Genomic DNA, 14112 nt, shown 5'->3' with positions numbered 1-14112 from the left:
AATAAAATATAATATCCTTAATGTGCGTGCAAGGAAAATTAGAGCTGACAATAGCGCATAAAACAGTGTGTGTGCATCAGTGACATGAGAAAACACACTTCAACACACAGCGTAATGAACTACATGAACACACATTCAGAAAGACTCCACTTCTCCTCTCTACATCTACATCTTCTTCATCTTCATCTACATCTTCATCATCATCATCTTCATCATCCAAAAACACCAGATGCTCAGCTTGATCTGATTGAGTGCGGAGCGCTTTCTGTCGACAGTGTTTCCAGCTGATGACAACACACACTCACAGACACACACACACACACACACACAGACACACACACACACACACACACTCTCTCTCTCTCTCTCTCTCTCTCTCTCTCTCTCTCTCTCTCTCTCTCTCTCTCTCTCACTCTCTCTCTCTCACTCACACACACACACACACACTCTCTCTCTCTCTCTCTCTCTCTCTCTCTCTCTCTCTCTCTCTCTCTCTCACACACACACACACACACACACACACACACACACACACACACACACACACACACACACACACACACACACACACACACACACACACACACTCACTCAGCTCTGACCGATGTGCAGGTTTGGTCAAGTGTGTCGTTGCACGATTTTTGCCTCCAACTGAGTGTGTTTTCGTCATCAGGGCTTTTCCCACCATTTTTAAAGGATCGCAGCCTCACTGCTAACAAAAAAACGCGTCCGTTACGTCATGTCTCGCGCGCCTCTTGATGCAACAAAAATTCGAATGTGCAGGGTTTTTTTTTTATATTCGACGAATATTCAAATTTTTATTTGCCAGCCCTACTGTGCACTTTCTAAACATGGGCACTGATCTACAGCATCACAGCCATAACGTACATTTGATCAAAGTTCATACAGAATGACTAGCGGAGGCCAGGTCACAAACACCAGCCCGTTAGTCGTTACAGTTCATCAGTTCATCAAGTCTTTACGTCAGTAATGTGTAACTCGAGCCAAGAACTGTTGATTTCTCAGGTTTTGAGGCTAAAATCAGTGCATGACCTGCTGAATGTTATGAGATCTGACCCTGTGCTCCTAAATCTTCATTGTCAGGCCCAGCAGCACAGGCCAGTGTCCGTCGGCCAAAAGAAGCCTAATGTTACCCAATCACTCCACTCCCTTTAAGAAGGTGCGCCCCACGCTGGACTACGGTGGCTGGAACAAGCCAAGACCCTCGGCTCTGGCTCAGCCTCAGCCGCCGCTGCAAGGGTGAGTGTCCGAGACCCGCCGACCCGCCAGTGCAGCTCAGTCTGCTGCTTCCCCACAACTGCCTGTTTCCAGCTTACTTGTGCCAAAAATATTGATATTTTGCTGAGATTCCACTGGATCACCATATCAATGAACATGTTAGTTTAATAATGTGCGTGTGATGCCGTTTTACCTGTGTGTTCTGTGGAGAGCAGCCCAGCACATCATTTCTTGTGTTGACGTTATAACATGAATTGAGAAAAAAAAACAAAAAAACATTTCACTCTGAGTTTGAGCACCAAAACACCAGTGCTGACGGCACACATGCTAATATAAACGCTGGCTCCAGTTGTGCCGGCGTGAGAGAGAGATCGAAAACGACACAGATCTTCTTTGTGTCAGAATGAACACCCGAGCGGAAGTGCAGAAGGCCAGAGTCTTTCGTGCACAGCGTGGATGAGCTGCGACAGGCAAACGTGTCATCTGTGTGACGCTAACGTTAGCGCCAACAAATACTGTTTTTAATTCATTCCCGGGGTGTGCGATATTGACAAAATATCTCTATTAATTTATCACTTAATTTTAACTACGTATTTATTGAAATGTATAAAATCATTGTCACTTTTGTAATCATGCTGATATTTGGAGAAAAAACTGCACTCTTCGTGTGATATTAACTATATTAAACTATATAAATATAAAAGAGGTATTTTTGCCCCTTATATTGAATATTGGGGGCATTATAAATGCATTTTACTAACTATATAACGAAGTGTATGCGTCTCTAGGTGTGTTTTTATAAAGTGAGGGACATACTCGATGTCAGATCACACATCATTAAAACAACAATCACGATATTATCGCAAATAATACGATACTTGATACGATACTTCTTATTCTCAAGGTCTTTTAGTCTACGCTGTTTTCTGATCCATTAATCGCAATAAGCTTTGTTACTTATAATGAACAGTCTCACCTTTCAAATTCTGTTTGTTTTAAAGTGAAATGCAAACGATAAGTGTGTTTGTGCCGGTGTTTAATATGGCATGACCGATCGCTGTATGTTCAAGCGCTCGTGAACCGATAATCTCTTCCACTTCTACTAGGTATATCTTGAAATTAGCATGATCGAACATCAGAAGGAATGTTGGACATCACATCTCAGATGTTTTTCAACCACGGAAAGACGTCATTAAAACAGCTTGAGAACAATGTCACATTTACCTCAGAAAAACCGTTCAGTGACCGTCAACTTGTTACTCGTATAACGCTTGTTACCTCCTATAGAGGAGCGTTTTATTAATGTGGCACTTAAAGTTTAGCAGCTATTTTTGGGATTGTTATGCATTTCTTATATTTTCTTTTTTTATATTATTTTTTTTGTCCTGGATTGTTTTATGAATTAATGCAATTTCTTTTTTTTTTTATAAAAAAAAATGGTGGTAATCAAATGAATGCTTAACTTTTATTGCATTTGTATTAACAGTAGTTTATAAATCTGTCGTTAACAAGAGTTTCTTTAGTCTATTTGGTGTAATCGAACAGGTTAGCATGCTTTTGATTCTTTTGAGAAGCATTATTTTTCTCACACATTACTGCAGTCTGTCTGTCCGAGTCCTGCAGAGAAGCCGAGAGTGCTCTGATTGGCCGGCTGACGCTTGTCTCTAGCTCATCACATGCCTGTTGTTCGCTTCTCCTGCAGATTCTCCAACCTCGGGAACACCTGCTATATGAACGCCATCCTGCAGTCCCTCTTCAGCCTGCCCTCGTTCTCCAGCGACCTGCTGAAGCAGGGCATCCCGTGGAAGAGGGTCCCCGTCAACGCCCTCCTCAAGTACGGCTGGGGCTTTCACCACTAAATTAACAACTCATGTCACACAATCCTAAAAATTCACTTAGAAACAGGGTTGCACGATTAATCGCACTGAAACCGCACACGATTTGGCAAAGGACATTTGCGATTTTCAAAATCACGATAAGCCAACTTGGTTTAAGTGTGATTGCATGTAAATTGCGATTAATCGTGCAGCCCTACTAAAAACTGAAAACAGTTTAAACGCTGTCTAACGAGCCTGTTGATGATTGGCTGTTGTCTCCGCATGAAGGCGCTTTGCTCATCTGCTGGCGAAGAAAGACGTCTCTCCTCCAGAAGTGAAGAAGGATCTTCTCCGGCGGGTGAAGAGCGCCATCTCCTCCACAGCCGAGCGCTTCTCTGGGTACATGCAGAACGTAAGACATTCACAGCTTCCTGTCTTGAGCTCAGGCCCGTTCACACCAAGGGTGATATGCTAACCTAAATATATATGTATAATAATAATCTAATATATCCATGTTCTGTGTGTGAAAATTTAAAAAAGGCAGTGAATTGACATGAACCTGAACTTTAAAGTGGACTTGACCCTTTTTTCTTGTTGATGCAGTGTCTCCGTCTACATTACACTGACACTGGTGTTTTAGAAAGCCACATTTACAATACTTTTGTCCTAATTTCTACACTTGGAAGAGCTTTTATTTTGGCGGAAAACTACCGTTTCTGTGAAAAATGGGTTTACAAACACGTCTCGTTGCAAATCTAGTAAAACGCTGTAATCCTCTTCCCACAAAAATGTAGGAAATTATGCAAATGAGGAAATAATGCGTAACTGGTGGCGCTAATGCCCGATGAGCTCACACACACGCAGAGATGAGGTTCACTGCGTTCACGTACTGTGAACCGAGCCGCTCTGAGACGTGGGAAACACCGGGTCACCAGCTGATCCCGTGAGGAAAGAGCATCACATACTCGAGTCAGTCTTATGCGGTTTGATGAGAGCACAAAGCCATATTAGATTTTAGTGCGTTTGACAGATACTTTGCTAAAGCAATGGCTCAAAACTATGTAAGAGACCTTTTGTGTGATAATGTCTACATCATGTCTCGCGCGCCTCGACACACCAAAAATGTGCAGTTTTAGCATTCGAATGTGCATTTTTTTGGTTTTGTTTTTATTCAACGAATATTACATTTTTATTTAGACTTAGTGTGGATGTTAATAAAGTTCTCGTTCTTGGTGTGAGCGGGTACGTGATGTTCATATGACGCGAGTGCCAATGGTGTGTTTTTTCCCAGGATGCCCATGAGTTCCTGAGCCAGTGTCTGGACCAGCTGAAGGAGGACGTGGAGAAGATCAACAAGAGCTGCAAGAGCGAGCCGTGGGCCTGGGACGAGCCTCAGAGCGCGCGGCTGGCGGAGGAGGCGGACCCCTCGCGCGTCTACACCTGCCCCGTCACCGTCAACATGGAGTTCGAGGTGCAGCACACCATCACGTGCAAGAGGTGAGCTCATCAAGCACCTGGAGATCGGCGTCGATTCAGTGTCCGTTCACAGGCTCTCAGTTCGTGGATGTCAAATTCCTCCCTCAGATATCAGACCCATGATTAATCGGTATATATTGGATAGTGGCAGGAGGAGTGGGACGCGTGCAAGAATAATACGCTATATGAAATTCATCCAGAAATTTCACACAGACTTTTAATGGCTCTTAAAGCTAGATCTGATCCAGTGGTGTTCAGCAGATGCCGTGTAGGGCACACAAGCTCTTAAAGATGAAGACCAACTCTATGCATGTCTGTAAGATTCCTCTCTCTGGAAAACACACTTTATTGGACTGTCCTGGGTTTAATACGAGTCGAATGCTCTTTTATGAAGTTATTTCACTTAAGGACTTTAGTAAGATTATGCCTGAAAAGGTTTTGGATTTTTTTTATCATGTTAATTTGAAAATATATATAATATGACTTGTGTTTGTTTACTTGGTTTTGTTGTATTTATATTGGAATTGCATTTTTGCAGTGAAAATAGCCTTAGATGCTGACATGGCATTAAATAAAACTATCTCTCAATTCCTTTTTCGATTCCCGATTCGACTCATGAATATAGATTTAATACAAATCCTACATTTATAAAAAAGAACAGTGAACATAAGTTTGCAAGTGGTTAATTAATAAAAATAAATGAATAGCCACAGACCTGTATATTAAACTCTTTATTTTAGGTGCACTCGGGTACATTAACAGAACGCAACTCTATATTTCAAAGGCATACAATGAATAGACAGGATTTTGATGCAAGTTAACAATTGATGCTGAAAACTGGACGAGTGAGAACAGACGCCTTGATCAAACAGGATCAGCTTATCTTATGTTTAAGATAAAACACACATAAGATCTCACAGCATTAGCTGTAACATACAAGCCTATGAACACTGGAGGGAAACTAATACTGGCGTTTGGGTGATGGATGAATAAATATGGAAAAAAAATCAGTTCATGGCCTTTGAGAATCGATTTTGAATCAACCACATTTTAAAAAACGATTAATCAAATCTATTTTTTTGCCCAGCCCCGACCGCACTCACCCACGAGAGGCCATGAGTTGACTCGGATGCTTAATAACTCGCTTTATTATTATTTTTTGTTATTATTATTTTAATAGAATGTCCTTTTTTTAATATTAGACAACGTTGTTATTCAGGAAATATATTAATGGACATTTTTAAAAGGTTTCTTCTGGAAAATTGTTTAGAATTTCTGACATTTTAAATTGAGACTTGATTCTATGTAAATGTTGTTATTACTGTTGTTCCTATTGGTATACATGTCTGATTTTGTATATTGATTGGATTGAAGAAAATTGTTAAATTATTGTAAACAATGTTTTGAATTGAGTGTAATCATAATTATTTTTAAATGTAAACCCTGTTGATTGCGTGACTATAGCCATCGCTGCTGGTATTGTTAAATCATGACTGACTCTGGTGTCTCCCCTCGGTGCGCAGCTGTGGAGAAGTGGTGACGAAGCGGGAGCAGTTCAACGATCTGTCCATCGATCTTCCTCGACGCAAGAAAACGCTCCCGATGAGGTCCATACAGGACTCTCTGGACCTCTTCTTCAGGGTGAGCCTCATCTCAGCCGCTGGCGAATGTGAACGAGCCAGACATTAAAGGCCTGTTCGCACGAGACTGACCAGTACGGCATGTGCTTTTGGTCACATGCCCAGAGCAGTCAAATTATGCTAATTTGATTCCTAAATTCTTGTTTCATGGGCAAGAAAAGCGTCAGACTACACGTTCGCCAGCACATCTTTTTGCTCTGTTATGATTGTGTCTCCTTCAATGCTAACTCCCCCTAGCAGCACCAGTACCCTCGTCTCTCTTTAGTTTAGCGGTGTAAGGAAGCGCGTCTGTGCTCCTGTGTGATGGGACTGAGCCCGTCATGGAGGACCGGAAAATTAGGCATGCTAGTCCAGGACGTTGTGAAGCGCTACAGACACGGCGTCTGTCGTCACTACATGAGATCACATGATCGATTCTTGCGTCCTGAACCCGAATCAGTTTAGCAGAGAAGAGTCCAGCACTGGCTCTCTATTCTCTGTGCTCTTGTATTCAGTTTTGTTTCATAAACATCACCATGAATAAAAAAAAATGAATGGCTCTTTGAAAGCATGTAAATACTGCTCGCCTTTTTTTTTTTCATGAAACAAACGTAAAATTGCGCAGTGCTACTTTGTGTAGCAGGGTAACTTACTGCTCTACTAGTTTTCTTTCTTTTTTCTCTTTTTATAAATGAGACGTACTGGCAGAAAGACAATTTGCACTTTTATTCTGTCTGACCGACAAATCTAATGCAGAAATCAGACTGAAATTTTCGTTCCAAACATTCCTGACTCTAAACAACTGTTAAAGGGGTCATCGGATGCCCATTGTCCACAAGTTGGTGTGACACTTTAGGGTGTTCATGTAAAGTTTGTAATATACTTTGGTTAAAATTCCACAATGGTTGTGTAAAACACCCTTTAACCTCCTCAAAAACAGCTCTGTTCACAGCGACCCGTTTCGGTGCATGTCTCTTTAAATGATAATGAGCAACTGCTCACCCCAACCCCTGTTGATTGGCTGAGGGCAGAAATATGCTAATACGGGTCAGTCCATCAGTGCTTGTGGGCGGAGCATGAGCATTATAGTGCTCAGAAAATCCAAATTATTGAGTGTTTAGACTTTTTGAGGATTAAAAAAAAGGAGTGAATGGATTTTCTTCACTGTATGGTGGTTGTCCACACACTGCAAAGACACATTCATATGCAAACACCATGTAAAAGTGAATTTTGCATCTGATGACCCCTTTAAGTCCATCAATTCGTTTAACCCTTTTTTTGTCACTTCTTCTGAATGTTTTTCCTGAAATCTTGTCTGGCTTTATAAAGCAGTTTTGAGGTTTTATTTTTCCCTGATGCTTTATAACGCCTGTAAAAGCAATGCTTGTGACTGACAGTCAGTGCGAGGTTAATTTGTTAGTTTGATCAAGGTTAATTCTCATCACCTTCTGACTTTGTGTTTCTAGATGGAGGAGATCGAGTATTCCTGTGAAAAATGCAGTGGAAAAGCAGCGACCGTCTCTCACAAATTTAGCCGGCTTCCCAGGTTGGGATTAACACACACGTGTACTTTAGCAGCTTTGAATTGTGGGTCTATTGAAAACACACATTTGACAGGGTTCATACAAGCTACTTAAAGTGCTTGAAGTTGAAATGTAAGTCCTGGAAAACCCTTGAAAACAGACATATTTATGAAAAGGTACTTGAAAATCACTTGAATTATTGAAAGACTGACAATATATGCGAAATTAGTGTTTAATTTTATCGATAAAACAAAAATGAATGCTAGAGCCCGTCTGATACAGATATAGAGCCATTTCGCATGGCTATGAGTGTGATATTACTCATATCAATATCCAAGTATATGATACAGCTTTCATTCTTCAGGTCAGTCATATACTCATGGGGGGGAAATCAGTTCAATTAAAAAGAAAGCGATATCTCTGTCATAGTATCCTTTCAATGATTAAAGTTTCCGCAGTTATTGCATGTGCTGCACTTTATTATTACCACTTTACTTTATTAGTTTATTTATTTATCTATTTACCTTTTTTAGAATTTGAAAGATAATATATTGTTTGATTAGTGAGATCTCTGATCATATTGCTTGAGGAGCCCTGATGTGTGTGTGTAGGAGCCCTGATGTGTGTGTGTGTAGGAGCCCTGATGTGTGTGTGTGTGTAGGAGCCCTGATGTGTGTGTGTGTGTGTGTGTAGGAGCCCTGATGTGTGTGTGTGTGTGTGTGTGTGTGTAGGAGCCCTGATGTGTGTGTATAGGAGCCCTGATGTGTGTGTGTACGAGCCCTGATGTGTGTGTGTCTGCAGGGTGCTGATCCTCCACCTGAAGCGCTACAGCTACAACACTCAGCTGTCTGTGAACAGTAAGCTGGGCCAGCAGGTGCTGATCCCCAAACACCTGACGCTGCTGTCCCACTGCACCGACGCCACGCGCCCCCCCCTCAGCCTCGGCTGGAGCGCGCAGGCCGCCCTGTGAGCACACACCTGCACTCACGATCATAACTATAATAATACCTGTTATTTACAGGTGCCTTTCAAGGCACTCAAAGAGCTAAAGCTATTCTAAACGGAAGCTTTAATCTGAGCTTTAATAAAGCTGTCGTTTACTGTGGTCTGATGTTTAGCGTAGCGCCCTCACACTCGCTAACGGCTCGTTTCGTTTCAGCTCCAGGACCCTGAAGACGTCACAGTCCGTCAACTCCTCGACACTACGGTGAGAGCGGCCCTCTCATGATGATGATGTGCATGCTGAGGTCATATTCAGTCTTGAGTCTCGATTATTGTAGTAATCGAGTATTTCATCGATTAATCATATAAAAAATTGTGGTGATAAAAAAGATCCAAGTGAACAACAGCCTTTAAAATGACTTAAAATACAGATAAATAATAAGCAATAATAATTGGTTCAAATAAAGTATCAAAGTAAGTAATCACATTGGGTTCTTGAACTGATCGCAGCCTTTGTGATGTTCCCAATAGCACTGCTATATTATGATTGTAAATGGTTATAAAGCTTAGCCTTAGTAAACGGTGTAATAATGCGGTTCATGGATTCTCCTCAGTTGAACACGCCACTTCCAGTAAATTGCAATCGAGGATGTTTTTTTAATCGAGTACTCTACTCTAATCCAGGAATCGTGACGGCCCTAGTGTTGGTGTGTTCACACTCATGTGCTGTAAATGTGTGTGTCACAGGAAAGGTTCTGTAAAGCCGGAGAGCTCGGGGAGTGTGTTGTGCGACTCTGACAGTGAGGAGGAGCTGGTCAGGAAAGTCGGCCGCAGACATCATCCAGAAGACGACAGGACGGACGAGGTGAGGAGGAGAGTGGTGCAGGCTAGGGCTGGACTCAGTCCAAATCAAATCAAACATTTATGCAACAAACTACACTCCACGAAGCGGTCATGTCACGAGGAGGCATGGATATCGTTTCAGTTTTAACGATTCCTATTTCAATTCCACAGAGGAAAAAAAAACTTAGATATCATTCACATTTAGTCTTATTGCAAAACATTTAATTCTTGACTTGACATGCCAGTAGACTTCATGACCTCATGACCTCATGAAGTATTGTGCATATTGATATATATTGTGCATATACAAATGGAACTTATGAATTTCCCACAATTCTGAACAGACAACTAAACAACAAAATGACATGTAAGTTACTAGAGGTTCTGATAAAATGTTTATTGCTGCAATCTATTTAAAATGCCAGTCTGATGTGATTGGTCTACTCTGCTCTGATTGGTCACATGACCCAGTCTGATGTGTTTGGCCTACTCTGCTCTGATTGGTCTGGTCAAAATCTTACTGACCCTGAACTTTTCACCCCTGTTCAAATTAAATGTTCGCCAAAATGAATCGGCCCGACTCTCTCTCCACATCTACCCAGGCGCAGCACAGTGAGCAGTCTGAGTTTAACGGCATCAACGACGAGGAGATGCTGGCGGCGGTGCTGGAGTTGAGTCGGCACGACACCAGTGTCCCCGAGGACGAGCCCACCAGCAGCCCTGACACGGGCTTCGGGGACGCTGAGGGACACGACCCCACGCAGCACCTGGACCTGCTGGAGGCGGAGAGACAGCCGGCCGGTAAACCCACGCCTTCACTAGAGATCAGGCTTTCACACTCGAGCTTCCTCTGTTCTGGCACTGGCGGAGTTTGGGCTCTTTGCCACTATCGCCTTTTGTCACCATTGGCTTTTGTCTTGCTTAGTTGGGGGCATTTAATTTAATGTTCAGCAACAATATTATTAATCTGCCTGCATTGACACCATTATATGAGAACTGAACTGAGCTAGACGATGACATCAATGTTTTCTCCAGAGCGGCTATATATATATATATACAGCTGGACTGTGATGCTATTTTCTTCTAGAAACAAACTCTGTTGCATTATTTTCACTGTGAAGCTGCTTTGAAACTCTGTGTTGTAAAAAGTGCTATATAAATAAAGGTGACTTGACATGCCAGTAGACTTCATGACCACATGAAGTGTGTGCATATCCTCAGCGCTGAGCACGAGCTGTGTTGTGTGTAGATGCTCTGGAGTCTCTGGATCTGACCATGGATGAGAACAAGGAGAACGAGACGCCTGAGGGTGCGCCGGGCGAGCTGGACTGGGTGCAGCAGTTCAGTCTGGAGCAGGAGCGCGAGGAGCAGGAGCTGCAGGCGGCGCTCGCCCAGAGCCTGCAGGAGCACGTGAGAGACGCACACACACACACACACACACACACACACTCGCCTTCAGAGGAAGATAACCGAGAATGACTCTTTAGCGCTGTCAAAATGGCTGAAAAGCTAAATTCCAATTTCTAGCGCAATAAGCAAATATAAACCAAATCAAGCATCGCATCTTTTATTGAAATGAAATGACATTCACTTTTTAAAGTGCATTAACTTTAGAAACATTTGTTCTTCAATAAAATATAATATCCTTAATGTGTGTGCAAGGAAAATTAGGTTACAATAGCGCATAAAACAGTGTGTGTGTGCATCAGTGACCTGAGAAAACACACTTCAACACACAGCGTAATGAACTACATGAACACACATTCAGAAACACTCCACTTCTCCTCTCTACATCATCTTCATCATCTTCATCATCAAAAACACCAGACGCTCAGCTTGATCTGAGCGAGTGCAGAGCGCTTTCTGTTGACAGTGTTTCCAGCTGATGAAAACACACACACACACTCTCTCACACACACTCAGCTCTGACTGATGTGCAGGTTTGGTCAAGTGTGTCGTTGCACGATTTTTGCCTCCAACTGAGTGTGTTTTCGTCAGTAGGGCTTTTCCCGCCATTTTCACATTAGCGACGCAGCCTCACTGCGCTGAACTGGATAAGCTAACAAAAACACACCGCGTCCGTTACGCCATCATGTCTCGCGCGGCGCCTATTGACACACCAAAACACCAGTTTTTTTTTTTTTTTTACGAATATTCAAAATTATAATGTTTATTTGACAGCGCTAAAACCCTTTAAAAAGGTTCTATAAAAGGAGAAATGCCTTAAATTATTGCATAATACTATCATGTTTAATGAGTTTATTTAAAATATTTTTTTAGAGAAAGTATATTTCTGAAAGGTTTAATTCACAAAATGTAATTAAAATAAACAATGAATTAAAATTGATTAAACTAAATCCTAAATGATATTTGTGCTTTTGAATTTTAGTTCTTGATCCTGTGAATTTTAAACCTGGTCTGTTTGTTTGCGTCAGTGTTTCGCTAAATTCTCCAATCACATTTGTGTCTTCGGCATGTTTGTAGAATATGCTGATAAACTGAATCACAACTGAACTTTAGAGGTAATTATGCAGCATCATTTAATAAAGAATCAAGATTTAGTATAGCGACTCATTTCAATTCAGAATCACTTCTTTCTTTCAGGAGACAACTTTATTTATCTGCACTTAAATTGATGTTTGAATCTATTCTGACCTTTTACATTCACACAGCTTTCTTACACACTACAGGAAAGGGAATATCTGAAAAAGCATAAAGGAAATGCTTTGAAACTTCAATAAAACATGGCTGAGATGTTTTGTTTTTTTCGGACATATTTAGTGTTAGTTTTTCAGCACAATCTTCTTACCAGCTGTAACTGTCCAGTGTTGCTGGTGTCTGACGTCAGCACAGCTGTAACTGATCATGAGGACAGTTGCTGTATAATGAGGGGATATTATCTGTTAATTGCGCAGGAGGCGAGAGAGATGCGAGAAGATGATGATCTGAAGAGAGCCACTGAGCTCAGCTTGCAAGGTCAGTATGACGTGATGTTCTTCCTCACATGACTTCTGTTTTACTGTGAGTGTTTGTGTGTGTGAACGTGTGTGTTTGTGCTGTTGTAGAGTTCAATAACTCCCTGCCCGAGCTGCTGTGCTCCGATGACGACTCGGGCAATGAAGACGGCCTGGATATGGAGTACAGTGAGGCTGAAGCGGAAGAGCTCAAGAAGAACGCTGAGGTGCGTCTGTGCTTAATCACTTCTGAACCCGTAATACAGTCGGCATGCTTTAAAAAGTCCTGTAAAGAGGAGATTCCCGCTTTTCAGTGGTGTCGGTTGTCTCCGTTGGACATTCAGAGGCTAGTTGTGAACATGATTGGGTCATCAAGATTTGATCAGCATTGATTCGTCAAAGACTTTGTAATTGTTCATGTTAATACAAATACAGAACATGGAGAAACTGCTTTTGCTTCCTCTTTGGTCGAGCCAGATGTCTTTTCTGCACACTTTATATTTAAGTACAGCTTTAACAAACACATCTTGTTCCACTGCGGTCTGTCTAGAGGGACTTTAGACTTTGCTCACATCTTACAGAAAGAACAAAAAGGTGAACCTAAGTCAGCTACACTGAGACAAAGAAAAGCATTGAACGTATTTCAAGTGATAATACTGATAAACACAACAAACTATATGGTTTCTTCAGATATGATTAACGAATCAGATCAATCACGTTATCGCGTTAATGAGATGCCTACATGTGAGGTCATCACCGCACTTCTTTTTTTTTTTTTTTTGCTGAAAGTTACAGGAGTGCATATGGTGTGTGATATGAACTAGAAACACATTAATATTTGCTTATAATTTACTGTATTCCGCGAGTCCCATGTTCAAGGGTTTCAGGAGAAAAAAATCCGCTTCCTGCGCAAGGAAGGGACAGTCCGTTAAACACATAGACAGTATATAAACTGGACACAGCGGCCCCATAGGTTTCAACGGAGACAAAGTGAAGTCAATTAGAAGCTCTCACTTCCTGATGGCTGAGCGACTGCGCAGACTCAAACTGAGCTTGATGACGTAGATGTGACGTGAGCAACCCGTCTGTCTTCTAGTAGCTGTGCCAAGAGAAATCTGAATCATTCCTTTCAGAAACTTGCAGAGACGGAGAGTGTGAGTAGGAGATGTCCATGAGCTGGAGCAGGAGAAACTTTTGCTAGGTATTCTGATTAATTACTTTGTCACTTTGCCTCCACGTCCCCCCGATCGCCTGCGAGCTTCTCCTCCTGTCCATACGGTAATCTCTCTACTGTGCGACAGAGTCACGTGGTTATGACGCAATCGTTAGCCTACTTTTACAAAAATTGCTTCTACGGGGCCATAAGATACAAGGTAATGAAGCCTTTTATACATTTTCGTGTTTCTTTAGAAATAAATAATGGACAAATGGAGTCTTTAAACGCCTCAGATGTGAAGTTATTCGCTGTCAAAGTGACGCCAAAATGAATGGGAGTCAATGGGATGCTAACAGCAGGTGAAGGCTTGTTAGCCAATGGCGGCGCCCGGGGAAACTTCAAAATAATATGAAACCCTGCCCCCCTGGTTAACCATTTGGAGGATTTATTTTTTGTGTGTCTGATTATTATTAATTAACTGCTAGGTTTCAGTACTTGTGATGTTTACAGATAATGTTCAATTAAATACACACAAACACAGGC

At 41.8% G+C, this 14112-nt stretch overlaps 1 protein-coding gene across 2 annotated transcripts in view; it reads left to right on the top strand.

Moving 5' to 3' along the window:
- usp37 (ubiquitin specific peptidase 37) overlaps positions 1-14112 on the top strand; it is a 35813-nt gene that overhangs the window by 16643 nt on the left and 5058 nt on the right. For both annotated transcript variants that reach the window (XM_084123331.1, XM_084123330.1), the window contains exons 9-21: positions 1105-1260; positions 2942-3073; positions 3345-3468; positions 4348-4553; positions 6056-6173; positions 7618-7697; positions 8476-8640; positions 8834-8881; positions 9364-9481; positions 10062-10260; positions 10709-10869; positions 12375-12435; positions 12525-12640. In XM_084123331.1, coding sequence (XP_083979457.1) covers positions 1105-1260; positions 2942-3073; positions 3345-3468; positions 4348-4553; positions 6056-6173; positions 7618-7697; positions 8476-8640; positions 8834-8881; positions 9364-9481; positions 10062-10260; positions 10709-10869; positions 12375-12435; positions 12525-12640 — 1684 coding nt within the window. The remainder of the gene's footprint in view (positions 1-1104; positions 1261-2941; positions 3074-3344; positions 3469-4347; positions 4554-6055; positions 6174-7617; positions 7698-8475; positions 8641-8833; positions 8882-9363; positions 9482-10061; positions 10261-10708; positions 10870-12374; positions 12436-12524; positions 12641-14112) is intronic.

The sequence above is a fragment of the Abramis brama genome (assembly GCF_963993115.1).
Source record: "Abramis brama genome assembly, chromosome: 8".
NCBI classification, from domain to species: domain Eukaryota; kingdom Metazoa; phylum Chordata; class Actinopteri; order Cypriniformes; family Leuciscidae; genus Abramis; species Abramis brama.
The sequence above is the reverse complement of the archived record's forward strand: the minus strand, read 5'-3'. Positions and strand labels throughout refer to the sequence as shown.